Source organism: Panthera pardus, unplaced genomic scaffold, assembly GCF_024362965.1.
Source record: "Panthera pardus isolate Hobbes unplaced genomic scaffold, ASM2436296v1 HiC_scaffold_15, whole genome shotgun sequence".
Taxonomy (NCBI): Eukaryota; Metazoa; Chordata; class Mammalia; order Carnivora; family Felidae; genus Panthera; species Panthera pardus.
The window spans coordinates 34,869,953-34,895,018 of NW_026526710.1; the positions used below are offsets into that span (position 1 = coordinate 34,869,953).

Here is a 25,066-nt window from a genome sequence, read left to right on the forward strand (position 1 = left end):
GAAGGCTTTCTCAGACAGTTGTAAATTTGAATTTCCCTACATTTTTTCTTTCTGTGCAACTGAGGCAGAAAGACACATCAACCTTTGACTAGATCACAGCGGTGGCTGTGCCAATGACTCTCCTTCCTCTCTTTCCAATCAAAAGGGAGCAACATGGAGACAGACTTATCAGCCCAGACATGGCGCCAGCGAAATCCACAAACTTGTTAGGTTCACCCTTATCTCCTTAGTTACTTCTTCACCATTTACCAAATCCCTTTGTCTTATCAATTCTTCACAGATTTATTATTTCCTTGTCTACAGGGTATAAAAGTTTCCTGCCCCAGTTGCTTCTTTGGATCTTCATTCTCTTGTGAAGGCTCCCAAGTACATGTAAAAAAATAATAAAATGAGTATGCTTTTCTCTTGTTAAAAAAAGGGGAGGAGTAACATTTCCCACTTGGGCCCCTTACAGAGGGGTATGCCACGGTCTCCTCTTCTGCTTTAGAGGTAGAAAGAGTCAGAATAAAAATTCTGACTCAATCATAACAACTTCAGTGACATTATTTTCCTTCTCCAAGATCTTGATTTTCTGTTTCTTTACACTTTTCCTACAACTGATTTCTGCATTATTTTATAGGTAATCTTATTGTCGGCTACCCTTAGGTCTATGAATAATGTGTTAATTTTTAAATTCCATTCGATACAACTTCTTAGCTGCTATCATTTGCAAACTGTTTCATTGAGAGGTATTCAGATTAAATACTTTCCAGTTGGTTCCCTTGGCAACAGATGCAACCTGTTTCTCATATAAGTCCAAGTTTCTACCATAAACTAACTTTGGAAAAAACATCTAAACAGCAATTTGCCGTGTTTTGTTTCATAAGTGATATGACCGGATATAAGTTTGTCCTTGGTCTCTGACATATTCCAGAGACCAGTGCTTATTTAGGAGCTATGCATCAGTGCTGAGAAATGGCAAACGCTGTGTGCATCATCTGTGACCCTAAGCTGTACCGATTTAATTTATAAAATGTAATCGCTAAGCCAATAGTGAGGTTCTGAACATGATCATACCTTTACAATGAGTCACCTGCCAATTGAAGGAAAACAAGACTGTTCCAAACGTTTATAATTTCACTGAGAAGTCTTCCTTGTTGCTATGGTGATTTTGATGCTATTTAGCTAAAGCAAAAACTCCACATTGTTACTACCATGATTAATAAATGGCAAATGAATCAGATGCAATGGATTACGAAGGTGTCATGGGACTACAGTTATTTGGTTCCGTAGATGCCACACATCATGGCCCAGAAAGACAGACAGCATTAAATAGTGGTCAAGAGCAAGTCCTCACGAGCTGCCAGGTCGGAATTCTGCCCCTTTGTAGCTGAGACTTTGGTCCTGTTACATAACTTCAGTTTCCTCATTTGTAAACTGGGGATAATAATAATAGTACCCTTCAGCTGTGTGGATCAAATGAGAGAACATTTACAAAGCACTTAGAACAGTGCCTGCACATAGGAAGTGCCACTTAAAAATCTGTTAAAATAAACAAACTGCATAATGAAGCTTAGCCTAACTTCACTGGTAGTTTTCCAAATTAGAACTCACAAACCACTGTTTCAGGTCCATAAGTAGCAGCATCTCTTCAGTCTGATGTTTCTAGACATAAGCTTTCAAATTATGCAAATAAAGTCATAACTTAAGGAGCAGAGTATAGTGCTTTTTTTAATGGAACATGTATTTTCACTTCCTAGAACTTAGACAACATTTAGAAACCTGTGTCTAATATGTGTATGTGTCATCGTGGACAATTTTACGAACCCTTCAGATGTAAAATTGATATATTACTAATCACAAAATTTAGGTTAAGAAAATTCTGATCTTGGGAGTCAAACCAAAATGCTTTAAATGCCAGTGCTGTGTGTTCTTTGGCAAATTCCTTAAGCTCTCTGACTTCCTGTTTCCCATCTGAGAAATACAGAAGAAACCTTGCACAGAGTTGTTATGCTGTTAAAATAAGACCCTCTAAGCAAGTTGCATACCATAGTTAAATGTTAATAATGAAACACTGCATTATTGATGAATAATCCGTAAATAGCATCAAAATCTTAAATGCCTGTTTGCCTTCTCATTGAGACTTGGCCAGTCCTTCCTGGCTACTCCTTCCCCGTCACCATTACTGATAACTCCTACCTGCAGTCTCTCTTTGGTGCATATTCCATTTATGGCACCATACCTTAAACTTGCTGGTGTGTTGATTTGGAACTATTCCCAAATGCGTTTATGCTCTGTCTTCTCATTGCTGTTATAAATACGTTAAGGGCAAAAACCAGCCTCCTTCTTCTTTGGTGTCTTTTCGTTAAGCCCTGTGTACCGTTCCACACACTGAAGGCTGATTATTGCTTCTTAATGGATGAGAAGAGTGGTCATTGTGCATTTCTTTTACTAAGTGGAGGAGTAATGAGATCCTAGTTTGAGTCCGTGTGGAAATGGAAAATCTAAGTGGAACTGAAGACAAAGTCATAAAGAAGCCTTCTATAACATAGTGTAGTGCTCTGCTGAATTCAAAGGCAATGACTGTAGAAAGAAAAAGGAGCAGTGTGCTGAGAACATACTCTTGTGTGGTACCCCCAAAGGGGGACTTAGGGTAGGATGCAGCAAAGCAAGAGGAAAAGAACAATTCAGATAAGTAGCTTTACCAGGTAAGTACAGAATCTCTTCAGGCTTGGGGGTGCTCGCGCGTGCGTGCGTGTGTGTGTGTGTGTAGTCAGAGGCCAAGGATAATTTAAATTAAGAAAATGTCACTGGCTTTCATGAGGAGATCATTGGAAACCTTTAAAGACTGCTTTCAGTAGATCTATGGAGGCTGAACCCATTAAGAGGCGTTCTGAAAGAATAGGTTTTTGGAAAGTCAATGCAACTGGTTTAGGAAGCAGAGAAACTGGATACAAGACAGTGGAGACGGACAGTGTGAGGACGGTGGAGATAAAAGTGAAAGTTTCTTAAATTTTAAGTGACAAATGAAAACAAATAATTGAAAAGCTCAAATAAAACTATTTCCCTTTTCAACAGCGTTCTTATTGGCATTATTTCTTGGAATTCTTATTCTTACTGGCATGAGAAAAATGAGAAGTAAATCAGAGGCCATGGTTTTAGTTTTTCCTAATACACAGGATGTTTTAAAGATTGAGACGTGGAATGGCACGTATTCAAAGATTTTCAAACCAACTCTAGTAAGACACCATTCGTGAAAAGTAAATGTCTGAAGTTTTAGATAATTTATCTCTGTCACCCACGTTCGGGGTCCTACCAAAAAATCAATAAAGGAAAGAAAAGTGTAGGATTTTATTAAAAATGAATTCTCTGTTTTATATCTGAATAGGTTCCACAGGATGAATGGACAGGGTACACCCCTAGAGGTAAAGACGACGAAATTCCGTGCCGAAGAATGCGGAGCGGCAGCTACATCAAGGCCATGGGAGATGAAGACAGTGGTGACTCTGACACAAGTCCCAAGCCTTCTCCCAAAGTTGCTGCGCGAAGAGAAAGCTATCTCAAGGCTACTCAGCCATCCCTTACAGAACTCACCACACTCAAGTAAGTGTTTCCAACACTACACTTCTGGTAGTCCAGCTCCTTGTATTGTCACCTAGAATCCGATCGTGGGACCCCCCCAGAGTAACTGGGGCAAGAGACACCCTACAGATGGAGCAGTGTGATGCACTGAATGGCCTAGTGATTTTGACGTGGGTTCTGACTTGTGTATCCCAGTGCCTTCAAAGACATGGGTACCCATGTATATGCTGCATAGATCATAAACTGAACCACAAGCCCCAAGATGAAGAGTTTGAAACAATCCAGAATGGCTTCTGAAATGAATTAAGATTTCTGGTCAATGAAAAGATCTATGTATCTCAACTCTTGGGTGTTTTCTTAACCACTAAATCTGCAGGACAACTCTTTCCTATGAGACCTTTGAATTTTTCAGATAACTGAGTAATACAATAGAGCAGATGATCTTGGAGAAGCTTATAGAAAGTGGCTATGCTTAAAATTTGGATGATATGTGAAGGTTCTTGATATAGGTTTTTAAATGTGGATGCTAAATGCATATAATTTGTAAGACCTTAAAAATGGATTTGGGGGGACACCTGTCTGGCTCAGTCGGTGAAGCATGTGGCTCTTGATCTTGGGATTACAAGTTCAAGCTCACATTGGGTGTAGAGATTACTTAAAATTAAATGTTAAAAAATGGTTTTTGGTTTTGAAAAATATGATTATAAGTAGTCCTTACCTCTATTTGTGCTATTTGTAAATACAGAATAGCACTGCAAAAGAAACTACTGAAATTATTTTAAGCAAAGCCTGATTTAATTTTTAATATTATTTATGGAGAGTAAATCGGAGCCTTGGAATGTATCAATGCTTGGATCATCATTTGAAAAATATTTTGTGGGTGATTTGTATTTTTAAGTGCCTTTTTCCCCATGTATTGAGGAAATACATACTACTATTCATGAATTTATATTATGCTACAAAATAAAATATTAAAACACAAAATAAATAAAATAGAAAAAGACCAAAGCCATCAGGCTAAGGAAAACAAACTAGACTATTAAGCTAAAACACTGAAAAACAGCTGACTATTCTATGATGGAAACTTACTTAAATAGCAAAGTAAGCTATAGCTTAAAACAGTGGACAGAGTCCCCTCACAAATTTTTTTCAAGGGGTCATGTGGAACCTCTCCAGATCACCTCAATAAAAAATTAATGCCAGTGTGCCTGGGTGGCTCATTGGTTAAGTGGCCAACTCTTGATCTTGGCTCAGGTCATGATCTCACGATTCATGAGTTTGAGCCCCACGTCGGGCTCTCTGCTGACAGCGCGGGGCCTGCTTGGGATTCCGTCTCTCCCTGTCTCCACCCCTGCCCCATTCATATTCTCTCTCTCTCTCTCTCCCTCTCCTCTCTCTCTCTCTCTTTATCTCTCTCTCTCAAAATAAATAAACTGAAAAACACTTTTACTTAATACCAATGACATTAGTAAACCAACCCAAGAAAGAAAGCTTTTTTCTTTCCTTCAGCCTCCAGTTGCCCTTCCTCTTTGCCTTTATCATTGCAAGTATCAGTTTCCTCGGGCTGCCATAACAAAGTGGCTTGAAACAACAAAAACTTGTAATGTCACAGTTCTGGATGCCAGAAGTCGGAAATCCAGGTCTCGGTGAGACCTTGCGATGCTCCTTGAGACCATGCTCCTTGAGAAACTTGTTGAGAACAATCCTTCCTTGCCTCCTCTCAGCTTCTGGTTGTGGGCCGCCAATCCTTGGCATTCTTTGGCTTCCAGCTGGAGCACTTGAATCTCTGCCTATCTCATGTGCGTCTTCACACAGCCGTCTTCTCATCGCACCACTCACATCGGATTAGAACCCTCGCTAATGACCTCCTCTTCACTTGATTAAATCTGCAAGACCCCTATTTCCAAGTAAGGTCATGTTCACAGGTACTGGGAGTTAGGACTTTGATATATATATATATATATGTATATATATATATATATATATATATATATATATATATACAGAGAGAGAGAGAGAGAGAGAGAAAGTAATTCAACCCATAACACTGCCACACAAGGTAAAAGTTGATCATGGAAATGAAAAATAGAAACAGGTTTTTGTTGTACTTTGGCACACCTCGTGGAGGCTCAGAAAATTAAATGTACCCAGTCAGAAAAAAAAAAACAAAACACTGGATTTGTAATAAAGGCAGTCTGCCAAGGTGGTTTAAAATGAGGGTGGCCAAGGATAACTTCTGGCAAATATCTTCTATGGACTTTAAAATATCTCTCCACTAGAGCCAAGGTGCTAATTAACATCTTCCAGAAGAAGCAAAAGAGGGAATGTTTTGCGCAAGAAAGTCACTTAGACCTTCAAGAGCTCGGTTGCCTCAAATGTATACCAAGCGGTGGGACTCTGCAACCTACAGAGTCCCTTCCAGAACCTTAGTACCCCCTTAGTTTATCTATCAGGATGCATGTGTCACATTGGCTGAATGACACTTTAGGTCGCAGGTAATGAGATACAGCGATTGCCGCTGTAATAACCAGGTATGAGGAGAACTGAAAGGAGCAGAGGGTAAGAAAGGCTAGGAGAGTGCTCTGAGGAGGCTGAGGACTGGGGGGTAGGTGCAGAAATCACCTCTCACACATGTGCCCTGGTCTACTCTTCTCCCAGCTTCAAGGGCTGTGGGCGATCCACTCTGAAGTCATTGGAATTCTTCCTTGTTCATCTTGCTTCCTACATAATACCATCTTCCTCTCAAGCCCAGGGCCCTATTTTTACAACCCTCGTATACTTCCTTGACTTCTCGGAAGTTTTAAGAGCGGCAGTGTTGAAGAGTTTTAAGAACAAGACAAACACGGAGGGTGGCTAAGCTGTTGGTGGAGGTCAGCTACTTGGGACAGTGAAATCAGTCACCGAGCTGAGTTGGTGACTCTTCTCTTCCTCCAAACCTATGGAAATGCAACATGGTAACCAATTTACTATGGGGACCCCTGAAGAATTGAGGAACCTTTTTCTACTCAAGATGAAAACTCAGAAACTCAAGATGGAATTTCACCAAACCATCTCTATTCTTTAGCAAGCAAGACAACATCTGACCATCATTCAAACGTGCCTTTCTTCCCTTTCCTACTATTCCATTGCCCAGGCTTACTTCTCGTGGTTCCATTTGTCTCCATTCATTCCTCCCTCACCTGGTTTAGGGATTCCATTCCTCATTACAGTCTACGTTTTAGGCTTCCGTCATACATAACTCTAGATGATTCCTAGTGAGTGCTAGTTTAATGGTATCGGAGGTACACAAGAAGACAAAGGAAATGCACTATGGAGGCAAAAATTCCAACATGACATGACTTATAATCAATGCCGTCTTCCATTCCTTAATGATGTTTTGACTCATGACCATTATTTCTCTAGAAGTTCGAAGCATTTGGTCCCTCATGAGAAAAAAAAGATCCCCATATCCTGGAATTCTAGTTCCCCAAAAAAGAAGACTATATTTTTGTTCTTACTTCTTTGACATTTAAGTCACTTTTTTTCCTCCTTCCTCCTCAGCAATTCACAGCTTTAGGGATGAATCATAGCCATGAACCAAGATAACTAAAATTAGCCAAGTGAGATTAGGGCAACATTTTGTTGGAGGTTTTCAACTCCTATCTTCTGTCAGAAATGTTGGAGAGAAAGCACTTCCCTACTTTCTTACATTGTTTCTCTCTTTTGTATTTTTTAAAGGCATCTTGAGGGTTTATTTACGAGGGTTGTTTTCATCACCCACTCAGTGTTATTGTGTCCTAAGGTCAGTGGAACACTCTAGAGTCATAAGCAGGCTTCAGACAGTGAACTCCATCTTGGGGCTGCAAAATTCCTGTAGCTACTCACTGAGGATCATTATTTCTTTCACTCTCTTGTCTCCTTCCACAGCCAGTAATAAATCCCTTCACCCCACTGCTAGCTTTCCCTTCTTTTGTTATCACCCAACAATGAACTTGAAATGGATTATTATCCAAGAATATTACTATTTTCAAATAATGATTTCTGGATGCTGAACAGTAAATTCTCAGGCAAGTCGAGGAGAGGTTTGGGGGCCAGAATTCCCTCAAAGCGTGTCACCACAGCTTGGCTCTAATGAATTTAACTCTTTTAGTTGGATTTGTTATAACTTGCTATTTATTTTAGCATTGAGACTACAGCCCTAGTTAAAAAATCATGGCCAAATCCCATCTTGGACTTTCCCCCCGCCCCTGATATTTTATAGAAAGAACTTTCTTAAAAGCTGCTATTTAAAAGATTCTCTATTTAAATTCAACTGTCCATTAATCCTAGGCAAATAACACGTTAAAATTTCTTCATACTTCTTTATCTCTTCATCCAAGAACTGAGAAAACTTTTCTCCTGGAGGAAATAATCTCTAACATTACACACTTTCAAAGGCCTCTGAAATCGACAAGGAGGGCCCCAGACTTCTGTGCACGTTTGATTTTGTGGGTAAGCAGGTAGAGCTCCTAGCACTTTTGATAAAATGTCTAACAAAAGGCTTCAAGCAGGTTCATGTTCAGTCCTCAATGTCTTGAAGGCAGTAGTTTTGTGTGTTCAGAATGGCTAATCCTCTTAATCTGCATTCTTTTCCTGATCCTGAACTTCTTTTTTATGTATATTGGTGAAACACTAAGTAGCTGTGTGGCTTTGGCAACTGGTTTAATGTCTCCGAGCCTGGCACACACACACCCAAATTAAATGAGAGGCTTGGGCTCTTAGCATGGATGGTACCGCTTAGATAACTCTCATCACCACTCCCCACCCTTCCTGAACCCCCAGGCCCATGGCAGACAGCATTACCCGATCCCAGCATTAATGGATCCCAGTACCCTTCCTGCTGAACACAGATTGGGCTTCAGAACCCTTCTCAACACAGTTCTCTAGCACTCACTTCTCATTGACTAGTGATGCCAAGAAGTGCTGTCTCTCACCCACAGTCTCTGAGAGATCTTTCCCCACTATTGTATATAATTGTAAGGATGAGGCAGGGAAGAACTGGGAGTTCACAGTTTAAAGACAAAAAGATCAGCATTGGTAAACAAAATAATTTGAGAAGAGTTAGATGAGGCATTCTCCTACAACTGTAATTCTGGAAGTTTAAAATGTATCAGTGTTATATCAGGAACCCAAAACTAGCTTTTTGCTAGAGTCTCTGTTTTTGATTATCTTTGAATAAACTTCTTGCTCCCTTTTTTCTCTCTGGACACAGTGTTCCTCGCATTCCACAAGCCCCTCCTGCCCACCTGCGGTTCCCCAGGTGCCTTCTCTCCCCAGAAAAGGGGGACCTGGGGCATATGAACATGAAAGCATTTTTTTCCTAAGGATGTGAGCCGTGTTTAAGAACCTAGCCATATATTCATCCCATCTCTGTCCTAAGTGGTATGAAATGTCTCTGTTTTCCTTTGTTGTCTGTTTTTCCCACATGCTTTGACATTTCTCTCCTGCCTGACCACCAGTATAACTCCACATATAACGACAGACAATCTTTACGATAGAAGAGAGAACAGAACCCAACTGACCCTACAATATTGTGAATAGGATTCAGTGATATAAACTCAAGATAGTTTCCCAATCCTTTCCTGACCACGGTACTTTCCTCTATTACATTCCATCCTCCCAACTCCTTTACCCACCCACCTTCCACAATAATAAGACAAGGGAAAAGGTTAAAGCTAAAACTCATTCACCTGCCCCTAGAGAAATTATCTTAATACCCTTCAACCCCTTGCTAGAAATAAGGCTCATAGAAAAACAAAACAAACAGTAACTGGTACAAGAAATTGCCCATTATAGTCAGCCCAGATCACCAGGCCCAGGTTAAGAAAAATCAGTCCCTCTTTGAGGCATGAATGCTTTCCTCCAAATGAGATGGGCGTGTGTTGAGCCCTGTATCTGTACCACATCCTGGTCTCTTGGGATATAATTGCTCTTTAGAAAAGCCTGTTTTGGGGCGCCTGGGTGGCTCAGTCGGTTAAGCAACTGTCTTCGGCTCAGGTCATGATCTCACGGTTCGTGGGTTCGAGCCCCGCATCAGGCTCTGTGCTGACAGCTCGGAGTCTGGAGCCTGCTTCGGATTCTGTCTCCCTCTCTCTCTACCCCTCCCCCACTTGTCCCTGTCTCTCTCTCTCTTTCTCTCTCTCTCTCAAAAATAAATAAAATGTAAAAATTAAAAATTAAAAAAAAAAGAAAAGCCTGTTTTGGAAGGACACTTGCATAGATTAGACTGTCCCTACAATGACCGTGACCCCAAAGAGGAAAGAACTGCTTGCATATCTTTGAGGGAGGTGAAGGAATGAAAGGAAATTCAGATACATTTTAGAGAGAGAACATGTTGACTAAGGCTTGCCTTGGGGTAAAGGAAAGAAGGGCCAAATGACCACTGGGTCAGAGATAAGGAGGCGTTGGCTCATGCCTGAGGTTCAAGGGAGAAGCGATAGGCTTTTAGGAGCCTGGGTCCACGTCCGTCAGGACTAGTGTAATAACAAACCCTGTACCTATATCTTTTCTGTGGCTATACAGTATGTCACCTGAGCTGTCTTCTCATGACCAGGCAAGGCACCAAAGACTGGAGAAACATGAGCAGGGGAAGACCCCAGAAAAGGGTTCTGGAAATGAAGATTCCCCAGTCCCCTCCTGCAGTACCGATCAGCAGTGCTACCCACTGGCATGCCAGGAAGACTTCTGTTTACCGAGATATTTAAAATCCTTTATCCTGCCTGTCTGCTGGCTACCGTGCCTTCAATTTAATATCTACATTCCCCGTTAAAGCGCAGACAACCAGGTAACAGAGAACACCCTAATTATAATCAGAAAGGGTATTCATGTAATCACTCACTCATTTATTCAGGACCTTTAATATTGAAGTCCCTGTGGGAGACATTTATACCTTGGTTTCAACACATTTATTAAATTCTTTACTAATTTCTGGTTTTCCATAGTCAAGTGGAAAATATATATACATACACACACACACATATATGTATATATATATATAGACACACACATGCGTTTGTTTATAAATATATATTTATATATAGATGTTTTTATAAATATATTTATATAAATACAGATATTTTAGAGACATAAATATACCCTAAAAGATACTCTAGAGTATATAGTTGTGCCCTAGAATCTAAGAATGGTGGAAGAAGGCACTACAGAGAAGAAATAAACTAAAAATTCAGAGGCCAAAGGTATTCAAGTTTATCATTTTGTCCAGAATTTTTTCTGGTCATAAAAATCTACTTGACATGGGGAGAGCGTTTTCTTTCTTTTTTTTTTTTTTTTTTTTTTTTCATTGCAGGTTACTATTGTGTCAGCATAGTCCGTGTTATTAGTTTGGCTTTTGTTTTATATCGTTAAAGAAATCCTCCTGGTTCGTCTCTGAGAGCAGCACACTTATGAAGGAAAGAGAAAAGCTACTTTAAAGGAAGCCTAGGCAGACATATTAGGAGGCGCCTCTAATCCTTTTTGGAAGCAGGTTGGGTGTGAGTCCTAAATAAATCCATCTTTACAGAGAATGCATATGGGACAGGAAAACCACTGACATTCCTGTATATAAATAAGAGGAAACGACATCAAAACTACAGCCCAAGGAACTTAAGTTAGCTGCAAGGGGAAACTTCTAATGGCAAAGTTATTAATCATGGAATAAACCAAGTGGGGAATTTGAAGACAAATGTTTCCAGGCACCTTTTAAAACAACCTGAACTGTCCTTCTCTGAGAGCTTTGGTAATTCTGCCGACTTGGGTGGAACGGACAGCATGTCTGTGTGAGATTTTCCCAGCCTGTGGAGTCTAAGTTAAGTCTAAGCCGAAGACCAGCACGATGTTCTTATCATGTTTATTCATCTTGGATTTTTACATGAAGCATATGCAAGAAGATGAGATTTCTAGGCACCCAAATAATGCACTTCTCCTTGAGTACGTCACTGCTCTTCCTGACTCTTCCATTTCTGTCACCCGAATTACCATTTTCCTAAATTCTGTCTTGAAACATTGCAGCTCAAACTCTCACCTCTTAGGCTTTAAGGCTTCCCTCCTCATTTGAATGACCACAACGACCCATCTCTCTTACGGGCACCAGCCTCTCCCGGCAATAACTCCTATAGACTTCCTACCAGGTCACCGAAACATCACCTCTGAATTCCATTGTGTCCCTGTACTTAGTCCTCAATGGGCACATGTTAAGATGAACACACAAAACAGTATGACAAGCAGCACTAATGATTACTGAAGTACTGAAGTCTATCCTTCTGAGACCAAATATTTGGCTCTCTCTCTCTCTCTCGCTCTCTCTCTCTCTCTCTCTCTCCCTCCTGGAGGCAAAATGTATTTGTGCCCCATTACCACCATCAGAGGCAGAAAACCCAAATTCTGGTCCTATATTAAACTTTAAAGTTTATGATCTGTGGATGATGAATGATTGTCCGCAGAACAGAGAATGATACACTGTAATATCTACAACTCGTTCAGATATGGCTCCTCCACACTTGGAGACCTGCAGCCTCTAATTGAAAATGACCTGCCCCCTACATGCCACTTGTAATGCTGGAATAAGAACAAAACATCCCCAGTAAGACTCCCATTCAAAAAGAAGAAGACGGGAGACAACAGTAGTCACTGGTCCTTAGCGATTCTACAATCCCACTGGGGAGGATGTTCAGGCTCCTTACTCTGGGGAAGGCAAGGTTTCTTGATTAGGCTACAATTCTGCTTCCTGGAAGCAACTTCCTTGTACTTTGCTCTCCACGTTTCCCAGCTCCCTGCTCTGGGAGAGTCTTCCATTTCTATTATTCCCCCTGATCATATTCAAAGTACACGGCTGGGAACATGTGCTCCTTAGAGCCCAAGAGACATTTTAGAACTCCCCTTGTCACTACATCTTTTAAGTGCAGTACAGCTCTCTCAAGACTGTAGTCAGCTTCTTATCTGTGGATTTGGGTGACTTCCGTGTAACAATCATCACACTCGCAGAACCCTTCTAGATACAACGATCATTTTTGCTCTCTTTGTTTGCCTTCCCACCCCCATGCCTCTAAGATACTCTCAGCCTAAAAATGTATTAGTGCTTTCCTCTGAATCATTTTGTCTAATCAAAGTATTTACCTAATTGCATATTCGTTCCCAACGCTCTGACTCCACTCAAAGATTTGAACCATAAGGTGAGGTAGCCACATCCTTGATTTGAACCTTGTCACAAGTGGTAGTTTTTATCACTCAAAGCCCTCCTCGGGTTTACCTTCTACAAATCGGGTTGAAATCAGTTGCTTCTTCCAATCCTTCAACTCCTCGCATCTCTAGCCTCCCCTTATCCCCTTCCGTTGCTGCTTACAATCTAACCAATTCTTTTCTGAGCTTATTTCAAACTGCATCATGACTGCCGACAGCAACCAACACATGCTATTGACATTCTGTTTTGTACCTACCTCCCCTAGAGTTCATTTATTACATCATCTATCTCCCAGGTTGTTGCAGACAACAGTTTACCAAATGATTCACCACTGCATAACCTAGATCGGTATGTTTCCCAGCCTCCCATAGTTACTCACCTGCTTGCTACCAATTTCTGAAGCTATCCTCACATATTTTGGGGTATTCTGGTTGTTGCTACTACAGGGGTACCCCATTTCTGGTACCAATGTATGTACCAGTTAGGCTAGGCTAGGTTACGCTCTGGCGATAATCCTCAAATCTCAAAAGTTTCTTTCTTGCTCCCAATATACGTCCATTGTGAATTGTCAGGGGGCTCTGCTCATTTCAGTCACTCGGATGTCCAGAAAGACAGAGAGTACATCTCAGTAGGTGCTTCGATGGTCACCAAATCAGAAAAAGAGAAAGGACGTAATGAAGCACTTTCCTGGAATTGATACACATCATTTTTGCTCACGTTTCATTGCTAAAGCCAGCCAGATGACCACACCTGTTTCAGAGAGACAGAGAAGTGCAGTCCTACTGTGTGCCCCGAAAACGAAAAGCTGGGTGTAAATTTGATGGACAGCAGCAATGGTACCTCAAGGTCTTTGTTTACACTGTTCCCCACCCTACCCCCCCAAGAAAGCTGTCTCTGCTTCATTTATTCATTCAGTTAATGCAGCATGTTGCTGAAGAGTGCAGGCTCTGAGGTGAGATTACCTGGCTTCAAAGTCATAGCTCTGTCACTTCTAGCTGTGCTACTGTGGGAAAATCACCTAAGCTTTCTGTGACTCAATTTCCTCATTAGTTTTACAGGGATGATAATATTTCCTACCTCAAAAGTAGTTGTGAAGAATCAATAATGTAACATATGCAGAAGACTTCAAACAGTGCCCAGCACACGCTAAGCGCTCCATACGTGTTAGCTATTACCACCCTTATTATTGTTTGTGGCCACCTATTATGTGCTAAGCATTGGGATACATTAGGAGCCAGGATTCCTAGTATAATAGAACTTACAATCTAATGGGAGAGGAGAGTAGGAAAAAACTCTTTGCTCTTTTTGATCTTACTCTCAAATTGAACCTCTCCTTGTTAACCATTAGTTCTTCCTCCTAAGAATTCCTGAAGCACTGTGTTCAAACATTTCTCAAGGTAGTTGTAGCCTTCTTACATATACTTCTGTTTTCTCTGTCCTCGCATCAAATGCTATCTGAAGTAATGTTGGAAAAGCACTGGGCATAGGGTCAGCCCCGAAAGGTACTGAATGAATGCTAACTTATCGTTAAACAATCCCTCCATGCCTCAGATGCCTTGATGGGTAGCTTCCCAGAGTGGCTTTGGCCCATAGTTGTTGAGTTGAATTGTCATCTAATACCCACCTGTCGCCCTTTGGCTATGCCTGGGCTCGCTCAGACTCCACCCTTCCTGTGCGTCTGAATCTGTGGTTCTCTCCCTGTTCCTTCTCAACCCTCCATAGCATCACCAGCCCACCTGGAGACTGGGAGCTCAGTCTGGCAGGTATACATTAGCATGTTAAAAATATCTATGCAGGGGCGCCTAGTATTGTCATCCACTCTGAACATGAGCATATTTCTGGCAGTGCGTCTGGGGAATCCCTGTTTGTTCTAGCTCAGTGAAGAGGAGGGGAGAGACTCTAAGACCAACAGTAATGAGTCCTTTGAGAATTAGAGCAGGATTTTCTGCAATAATCACATTACCTGGTTAGCATTCTTTCAAATGGATCTGTTACCCAAATAAACCAAGGAAGAAGAAATGTAATTTGATCATCTATCCTGATAACGAGTAACATTTTAATTTTCTTCCAAGCCTACTTTTCAGGTAAAAACCAGGTAAAAATCTTAAATAACACTTTATCAAGTGTTTTCAGTATATCTCATTTGATCCTCCCAATGGTCTCAGGAAAAATTTAGAATTGATTTTCACCAACATTTTACCAATAAATCAAGGGTTGCCCATGGTTGTGAGCCTCAGAATATAGAGCCCAGCTTGGTCTTGGGTCTTAGGCTCCAGCCATCTGCTTTCCACTCCATCTTTCATCCTCCCACTGTCTCGTGGAGCTCTGGGGACTTTTCCCCAAGTAAGACTGTCTTCACCATCTGGACATTGTTCCTGGCTTCCAGCTCCAAAACTTCTTTTAGTTCTTTGGACCCACTTCTCTTTCCGAGAAGAAGCAGAGCTGAGAGTTCTAGGCATAGATCCAGGTTACCACCTGCATGTGAAATTGCCACCACCTTGGTAGCATCATCCCTGGGCCACATTTCAAGAGAGACGGACACTGTACTGTGGGTTTGGGCACCTGAGGAGACTGGCCTAATCCTAGAGCTCATGTCTGGAGAGGCTGAAATTAAAAAGCCAAGATAGAACCACTTTCTTGTGTTGTCTCCCTTGTTTCCTTCTACTCATTAAAGAAAGATAATATCAAGATGTTAGAGTAAGAGAAGCTGAGAATTAAAATAGCCACATTCTTCAAGCCAGAGACTGTGCCCCTGTTCATTGAAAGGAACCACTCGGCAATGTTGGCTGGTCCAGTTTGCCAGTGAGAGCCAATGATGTGCACCTCTCCTCAACTCCATCTCATTCGTGTCACTATGGTAACTTGACACTGGCCACAATGGGACTGTTTACACCACAGAAATCAAGAAACCCTACAAATCAGAGATTTTTTCTTTCCAAGGAGCCCATTTTAAGCATTTACCCATACACTAGTGCACATTATCTTCAAGTAGCCATCCTTCAGAGACAGGACAAAAGGAAACTCTTAGAAGCAAAACCAGAAGGAAACTCAGAGATTACTCCAACCCAGTTATCTTGCAAATGAGGATGTTGAGGCGCAGAGAAGAGCAGTGACTTGCTCAAACTATGGGGAAAAATTTAGGATTCGAGTCTTCTCACTCACAACTAAGAATCTTTCCAGATAAATAAAAGCTTTCAAGCTGTTGCATTCCCTGAGGAAGACAAGAGATATATAAGTGTTCTGTCTCCAGTGCAAATATATGATTAAGTGTCACCAAAACAAAGAAAACAATTTTGTGTAATTATTTATAAGTTTCAAAATAACATTATGTATGTTTACCTCAGACTACAAGTGCTGTAATTGCTCAGAAAATAGAAAGTTATTATGATAGAAACAGCAAGGGATGGCTTCATGAAAGAGAAAGGATTCAGCCTGGAATTTGAATAATTACTCAGAGGCAAGAGACTGGGGATCAGGAATGTGTCTGAACAGAAAGGAACCAAGCTGACTGACATAGAGAAGGAGTATTTAAAAATGGGAAACTATCTTTGGAGAGAGAGGGAAGACTTTTACAAGCAATATCCGTGAATTAGAGAATTAGCTTTGCTTTAATCCAGTTAGTGATAGGGAATCGTTGATGACAGAGTAGGAAAATAATGTCAGTGTTGTTTTAGAATGATGGCCTGCCTGGTGTGGAATAAAAAAGCGAATTACAGAAGAACTTTTCTCCCATTTAGATGAGAGAATGTTCTACGTTATTTACATGGGGATCTACATTGGAAGGATGTTTTCTAACACCTCAGTAGTCATTCTTTCTCTGAAGAGCCTTTAGGGGTGATTTTTTTCCCCTTTCTTCTGCTTTTCTCTATTTTTTTTTTTTCGTTTAGTTTCTTTGGGCTTTCCTCCCTCATTGCTGTGTAGCTAATTTTAACAACAACCTCAAAAATCACCTCAAAGAATAATGACTAACGCCTAGAAGTGCTTCCTAAATGCCAGTATGTATAGTCATTCTAATGGTACCTCAGGACAGGAATTATGGTTATCCTGAATTATATGATGAGGAAACTGGGACACAGAAGGTTGATCGACTTGCCAAAGGTCACAGAGCCAGGAGAGCCCCGGCCAGGATTTGAATCCAGAGCCCGCCTCATTCACCACCATACTACACCGCCTCCGAATGTGAGAGCCGAGTTGGAGGCAGACAGTTTGAAATCAAGCGAACGAGCCCAAGAAAAGTCACACTGATCCAGCATGAAGCACTCGAAGTGTAGACGAGGACGATACCAGAAAAGAGCAGTACACAGTTATACAGATGAAGATCCCAAAAATCAAAAGTCAACCGAGAATGGGTCAATCCCTTATTGTTGTGTTCTCTTGTGTGCTGTGGTGATACCCTACACCACAACGAATTTCACACCTACCCACATCTCTTTTCTGTTTGGGAATAATGGGAAGATGTCCATTTTGATTAATATAAAAATAATACTCAAGAATTTCAGCAGCACCAATGAGTAGTTTAATAATATGTAAAAGTCTTCCTCCCTCTCCATCCCTTGTTACCCCTTAGAGGTAAGAATTATAACCAATTTCTGTGTACCCTTTCAAAATACTCTATGCAGACATTATATACACATATGAATACTGTATACATATTATATACATATATATATACTGTATATGCACATATATGTACATATACTGTATATGCACAGTTCCTCAATTTGGCTCTTTTCACTTAAAATCCTTTTTTGTAAGTTTATTTATTGGGAGGGAGAAAGAGGGGGAGAGAGTGCATGCACGAGCATGGGAGGGGCAGAGAGAGAAGGAGAGAGAGAATCCCAAGCAGGCTCTGCTCTGTCAGTGCTGAACCTGACGCGGGGCTGGATCCCATGAACCGTGAGATCATGACCTGAGCTGAAATCCAGAGTTGGACATTTAGCCAACCAGGCACCCCTTAAAATTATTTCCTAAACATTATTTTATGTAAGTGCACATAGATTAACTTTTTTGAGAAATTCTTCTTAGCAACTGCAAAGTATTCCATCGTATGGGTATACAATAACTTAGGTAACCACTTCCCTCTTTGCATGGAGAATATCCATTATGCAAGGGCAAAGAAGGCAAAAAGGTTAGTGATGAGAAAAAGAGATATTTACAACCTGTCAAAATGATCATTGGATTCTAACTCTTGGGCAAGAGGGCCTGGAGTAAGAATTTGGAAGTACTTTCCATAAACATGAAGGAAAGCAAAGCACTTGATCATTTGAAGAGAATGGAGATGAAACATAAGGCATGATATAAAGGGAAATGTTCCCGGCCTTCAAAATCAAATAGTATAATCACAAAGCCCGCCTTTTCAATTCCTTGCAGGCAGGACTGCGTTCTAATGCCAATCAGGAGGTGAACAGAAACAATCCACCATTGCAAAAACAATCCAGGGGGCCATTGTAGAAATAAGTGAATTTTTGTTTGTTTTTTGTTTTTGCGACTTACAGTCATGGTGATATTTGATCCATAGCTAGAAATTTCCAGCTTATTTTCCTTTTTGAATATTTTGACATCCGCTGAGCTATTTAGAAAACAGATTAAAATCTTCCTATTCTTCTTTCCCTGGTTGTCTTGAAAACAAAAACAAAAACAAAAACAAGCAAAAAAGCAATCATCCTAGGGAAAGGAAGGTCCTAGTATTAACAGGAAGGAAAAGTGACCCTTCAGGGGGAAAAAAATCTTAGGTTTTCTCATTCTGTTTCGTTTTTGCAAAATAAGGTAAATGCATTAAATGCTTGTGCTGCTTGACCCCCCCTGGACCCTCCCTGAGTTTATTCAAGTAGTTACTATGGCAACCGCCCACGCTTTAAGCAGTTGAGCTAAGTATTGTGGAAAACAGCTTGCTGAGCCTCTGTCTGGCTCCCATGATCATTTCACGTACCCTGGTGGTCACTTCACTTCATTAAAGCTAAATGACAATTTAAATATATTAATAATGCTTTCTTGTTCTCCTTTAAAGAAAAGCCAACACCACTTTTTAAAAGACATGATAAAATAATGAACATATAACAGTTGCCATTTGAGTCGGCTGGCTGGCCGTGATAACCGTCAGAGATGGAATAATGTCAGGAACCAGAAAAATGCAGTGAAGAAACTCCAGCAGGGACAGCGCGCTTGGCCACCACTCCCCTCCCCACCAGCCCCCACTGCCACCTTCTTGCCTTTCCCAACATCCCAGTGCCTATGCCTCAAGGACCCACCGTGATATGATAGATCACAGAGCTGCTGATATAGGGGCAGCCCAAAATAATGAGAAAAGGTAGCTCTGAGGACAGATCTGGACTTCACCATGTTGTTACAACCTTAAACCAATTACTTAACTTCGCTGAGCGTGGCTTTTGTTGTTCCTGCTTTGTGAGGTTTTTTGAGTGGGTTTTTTTTTCTCATTTTTAAAATAGTTCTGATTATCGAGAATTAAATCAATGTTGTGAGAATTCAGTGAGCTAACAAATATTAATTAAGCACCTGATCTGAAATGCCTTATTCAGGAGGCATGTATTTAGTGTGTCCTATGCACAGGATACAAATTTGACATAAAAATAAATAAACAGACAGACCCAGAGAAAAAAGAGACAACTGGAAAACCATAAAAACAGATGCATTTACAGAGAATAATTTACTCAACCCCCCACGATGTGCCAAGCCAATCAAGCAGACCCCAGCCAGGCTCTGTGAGATTCTTCCTCCTTCCCAAGTCAGTCCTGGGCTATGTTTTTCTTCTACTTTGTATCTGCCCCTGACCTTTGATCCCTCTAGGCTCTTCCCTGGTCCCAGGCTCCAAATAGAAGGTACTACCCTAGCTGACCTGAAGGGCTCCTTGGCCGAAGGAGCAAGCAATCTGCTTCTACCAAACCTTCCCCATGTGAACCTCTGTGGCTGAGAATGTGTATGTTTCCCTGGAAATCCCATCCCTGTCCTTTACCCGCTTCTCACCGTTTCATCTCCTCTGTTGGAAGATTTCACTGGCAGGCAGCTGAGACTGATCTGTAGTCTGGTGAAGTTAAGCGTTTTACTTACTATTCTAAATGACTAACTTTGCCTATGTTTCCAGGAAATCAACGATTGAGGGGCAGGGATTAGAGTGGATCAGATCCTTTGTCTCAGTACCTCATGGTACATGGATTTCTTGACTCACTTGACCAATCTGGGTGAAACCCACCCCTCTGATAGTGTACAGGGTGACCTACCTGATCCACCACTAATAGTGTTAAGAATGTCCCGTTTCCGTGCACATTAGCCCTTAATAGGAGAAAGCTTTCTTTATTCTCTTATTGTTCGTATTGTCATCCTTGATCTATACCACCAGACAGATTCATTGTCTGCTTCTGAGTACACGAGTTCAAGAAGCCATGGGGACGTACCATAGGATGGAGAAACTACTGGGAAACGCATTTTTTTAATTATTATAGTGAATTCTGGTGATTATTTTTACCAACGAAGCACCTGTGGCTAGAATTTGCTTGGACAGCAAAAGGAGAACCCACGAGCTCCCATCTCCAGAGTGATTGCAGCTCTTCGTGTAGTGGTTGAGAGCTTGTGACTGACAGGTCCATATCACTTTCACGGAACAAGCTCATTTGGCTTCCTCCCAGGATCTCCTGGATGGGCTGTGTCACTCAGTGCACATTTTCCCTCTTCCAGGCTCCTCCAGAGAACACACAAAGCCTTCCAAAGGACTGTGGTAACTATTAAGAACATTTTTCTTGTGCAGTCGCTGTGAGAGTATTTCATTTTTATGCCATTTTCACAGTTGTGAAAGTTTGTGACATATCTCATGTGAACATGGGACAGCCCCTCTTCTATGCAAGAGAATCTACTCTACCAATTACAGGTCATGAAAGGAACTGGGGCTTAGCTCAGTCTTCCTACTCTTCAGCCAGAATATTTTCTAAAATACTAAATGCCAATAAGCAACAAGCAAGGGACGGAATTTTTAAGAAGAGAAAAACACTGTTTGCTCCAAACCTTCATTATGGAAAAGTACCCAAGACGACCTTGCATAGTTCTAAGTGCTGTGCCTGTCTTAATCACAAATTAATTTACCTGTCTCTATCACTACACTAGAACCCAGGATAGATGCAAAGGAATGACATCAGTAGTCAACCTCAGTGATGATATTTGCCCAAGGTTGCCCAGGAAACCTAGCTGCCAATTGGCAAGCCCAGTGGAGGTGTTCATTCTTACCTCCTTAATCGTGTTAGCCCTTTTATCATCAGATTATGTCTCTCTATCCTTGACCAAGTCCTGTAGCCCTGTATTCCACTTGTTCAGCCTCTTAGCTTCTCCAGATGCCTAAAGAAATCATATAATGGAAGAATAATAAATTTTATTGTGGGTTTTGGCTGGCGTGTACAAAGGGAACATTTGTGTTATATCTGGGTAATTGGCATTCAACAGGCCATGCAACTATAAGAAAAGAGGTAAAAATAATAGAGAAAATATCTTTTAATGATATCTAACTTTGCCCTCAATAAGAAAATCCCCAACTGTTGAACTGTTCAACTGTTCCAAGGGATTTGGGGACTTCCTCCGAGCTTCCCACAACCTCCAGCTTCCCTATCACTTAAGAACAATCAGTAAATAGCTCCATGATCCTCCTGATCCAGGCCCGTTGCATATGTTCACAAAGTGTTAAGGGGGACAATTCAGAAATAAGTGGGTAACTCACAGGGAAAGGAGTTGGCTGACTGGATCATTCTACGGTCTCTAGGATATTCTGTCTTCTGCAAGATGCATTATCCCATCGCACAGGAATGAATGTACAGGCCTCACGGTGGGACACAAGGAGACGGCAACTTTACAGAAGTCAGCCGTGGTGGGAGAGGAAACTAGTGACGTACTTTCTCTCCACCATATGTTATCAAATTAGCCAGATCCTGTGTGCTCAGAATTGGCAGAGCTTCCTCTGCTGCTGGATACGTGGGACAGTAGCTCACAGCCATGCAGCTACCTTCATAATTAGGTGGAGTCCCTGCCAAGTTTTGCAATCTGCCCTCTAGGAGGCAGCTGGCCAAAGCATGCCTCAGTGGCCATGTGTGAGCTCACATGGATGATTCCACCCCGTTGTTCTATGTCAGCCATTCCTGCCCCGCACAAAATCCCCAGGTGTGAGAAGCTCTCTTCACACACGGTGGAACCTTCTACATTCAACATAATGTGAGTGCCAAATGGGGAACATTCTGGGTTGGTTATTCACGGGCTCCTCTTCAGGCATCACTTCCCATTGCCAGAGTCCTGTTCAGACAGGTATTAGGAGCGCAATTTTTTTTTTAATTTTTTTTAACGTTTATTTATTTTTGAGACAGAGAGAGACAGAGCATGAACGGGGGAGGGGCAGAGAGAGAGGGAGACACAGAATCGGAAGCAGGCTCCAGGCTCTGAGCCATCAGCCCAGAGCCCGACGCGGGGCTCGAACTCACGGACCGCGAGATCGTGACCTGAGCTGAAGTCGGACGCTTAACCGACTGAGCCACCCAGGCGCCCCAGGAGCGCAATTTTTAACATGGAGGGTTGTGAAGTCAGAAAAAAAAGTATCCGGTGCCTAGGTGGCTCAGTTGTTACGCATCTGACTTTGGCTCAGGTCATGATCTCATAGTTCATGAGTTCGAGTCCTACTTCGGGAAAGCTCAAGCCCCACTTGAGGTAAAAAAAACAAAACAAAACAAAAAACATGAGCCCTGGGTGAGCCCTGCTTCTCTCTCTCTCTCTCTCTTTCTCTCTCTCTCTCTGCCCCTCGCTCACTTGCACACTCTGTCTCTCAAAAATAAGAAAGAGAAAAAGAAAAAATGTATCAGTACCTATCATGCACGTTGTCAACCACACGGAGTCTCTTATTTGTATATTATGTCCTGTATTATTGCTGGCCCCTGACCTGCCTTTCATGCTGTCATGGTTAGAGGAGGATTCAGGGAGGAGCCAGAGAGGGGGGTATGAGGGTAAGCAGTAATAATAGACCACCTGGGACCTAGCCAGCCACACCCGACCATTCAAAGGAGGAAGGAAAAGATGTGTATAGTTACAAGGGAAACATTCAAATGCATGGGCCATCACTGTTTGTTCATATGTTCGTCTATTCAACAAGTACTTAGTACTTGCCGGATACCAGACACTATCTGTCTGTAGACACCGCAGGAAACAAAACAGATAGTAACCCCATGGAGCTTGCATGGTAGTGGAGTAGACAAAAATAGGGAACGTAGATAAGTACAGGGCAGGTCAGATGGGAGTAAGAGCTGGGAAGGAAAAAAAATAAGCACGGGGAGGTACCTTTCAGACAGAGTGACCCTGAAAGGCCACTGTGAGAAGGGATAGTTGGGTAAAGACTTGAAGGAAGTGAGGGGGTAAGGTCTGCAGCTGACCAAGGGAGAAGGAGTCAGGCAGGGGGCAGCATGTGCAAAGTCCCTGGGGTGCCCCTGGTGTGTTTGAGACACAGCATGAAGGCCTGTGAGGCCAGATCAGAGCGGGTGACGGGGTCCCGGTGGGAATGGAGCCAGACTGACAACAGGCCTGGAGAACACTTTGGACTTTACCGTGGGAGATGGGGAGATATCAGGAAGCTTTAAGGAGAGGAGTGCCTCTTCAGAGAATTTCTCTGGCTGCTTTCTTGAGAAGAAACTAATAAGGAGCAAGGATGGAAGCAGGGGAAAGCTATGGGAATGTTCTGGAAGAGCGGTGACAAGGGCTTGGATGGGGACCGCATGTGGAGGCAGTGGTCAGATGCTGAATCTCTTCTGAAAGCACAGCCGGTGGGAATCAGGTGGGGATCGGAAGAAAGAGCTGAGGCAAGACTTCTGGACTCGGGGTAGAGGTGGCGTAGGGGACTGTGAGAAGAGCAGATTTGGGAGGGAGGGATGGAAGGAAGCTTCTTTCTGCATATTTAAATGGATAAAACCAATCAGAAATCCAAAGAGACATTTGCTGGCCATCCTTGTTAAAGGCCCTGCACCTTTGCCTTGACTCAGGTCAGGGGAGATGGTGAGGATGATAAGTGACTCCCATCAGGAGAGACGAATGTTTAGATTAGTTTTTTTCCTATCGAGTAAATTTAAAAGATGTCTTTTATCAAGGCCAAGGATTGATCATTTAGGTCATAAGCCTAACGGCGCGCTATATGGAACCTGCTCATGTTGGAAGAGTCCGTCAGAGAGAGAAAGGCAAACAGTTCATCTGCTAGTTCCTTCCAGTTCTGGTCTCTCATTGGTCACAACTTGCTCCATGGGGTATTAACTGGACCACATTTCTGAGTTCCAATATTTGGCCCCTCCAGTCACCTGGTAAGGAAGCCTGAGTGTCCAGAGGTCCAGTGGCTTACTGGGAGCTGGCACCAAGGCGGGGTGGGGGTGGGGGTGGGAATAGTCAGGAAATGACACATTGCTTTGCCATTAAAAATGATCAATTGCCTATTTTCCATTTTAATTGTGTTGGATTTTAATTGCTCACTCTGAGCAATAGGCTTGCAAATGCTGAGATTGTTACACTTTCTAGGAAAATATATTGTAATTTGTAGAAAACACATGGCCATTGATGTGGAATGTTTTATATTGCCTGATGACTATCATTGACACGGTCACTATTCTATGGGTTTGTGTACAAATAAGGTTTCTGTCAATATCCACACCACCTCCCACTTCACGCACAAACGTGCACACGCATGTATCACCTTGTTTCGGTAAATGGTATCATGCAACACAGACTAAACCTGACAGCTCTCAATTCAAGGCAGCTTTATGAATCCATAGCCTATTGTTCTTATGAGGCACTTTGCGTTTTCTGACCCCACTGTAGTAGCAAATGTGTATGAAATTATGAGAAAAAAAAAAAAGCCGTCTGTTTTTTCACGGCTTTCCCATCTATGCTGATTTCTAGCGAGTACTGCTCTGCTCTCCTGAGCCAATTTTGATTAGTAATTATCATCACGCCTTGTAAAGTTGCTAGAAGATAAGGTGCTTGTCAAGTACATTATTACAATGTCCGTACCGACTTTTCCAAGGGATATCATTTTTTCATATCCTGATGAGCTGCCACCTATCCCCCACCTGTTCTCCAGAAACATCATCATAGTTGACAGGTCTTTATGGCCTCAGCCCAAAAGCCATGCCCATGGCATACCATTGAGGTGAACCTGCACTAATTGATTCTGTCATTCTTAAGAGGCAGAAAGCACAGCTGCAGAAGCCCGGTTGGTTCTCTTGTTTTAATGAGGCAAAAGTAGCCTCCATGTTTGTCTGTGCCTGTCTGCAAAGTGACAGTGATTTATCTCACGCT

General features: G+C 42.0%; 1 protein-coding gene across 22 annotated transcripts in view; it reads left to right on the forward strand.

Moving 5' to 3' along the window:
* Positions 1–25,066, forward strand: part of DLGAP1 (DLG associated protein 1) — an 893,154-nt gene that overhangs the window by 626,847 nt on the left and 241,241 nt on the right. For all 22 annotated transcript variants that reach the window (XM_053902457.1, XM_053902459.1, XM_053902453.1 and 19 more), the window contains one exon: positions 3,368–3,582. In XM_053902457.1, the coding sequence (XP_053758432.1) occupies positions 3,368–3,582 (215 nt within the window). The remainder of the gene's footprint in view (positions 1–3,367; positions 3,583–25,066) is intronic.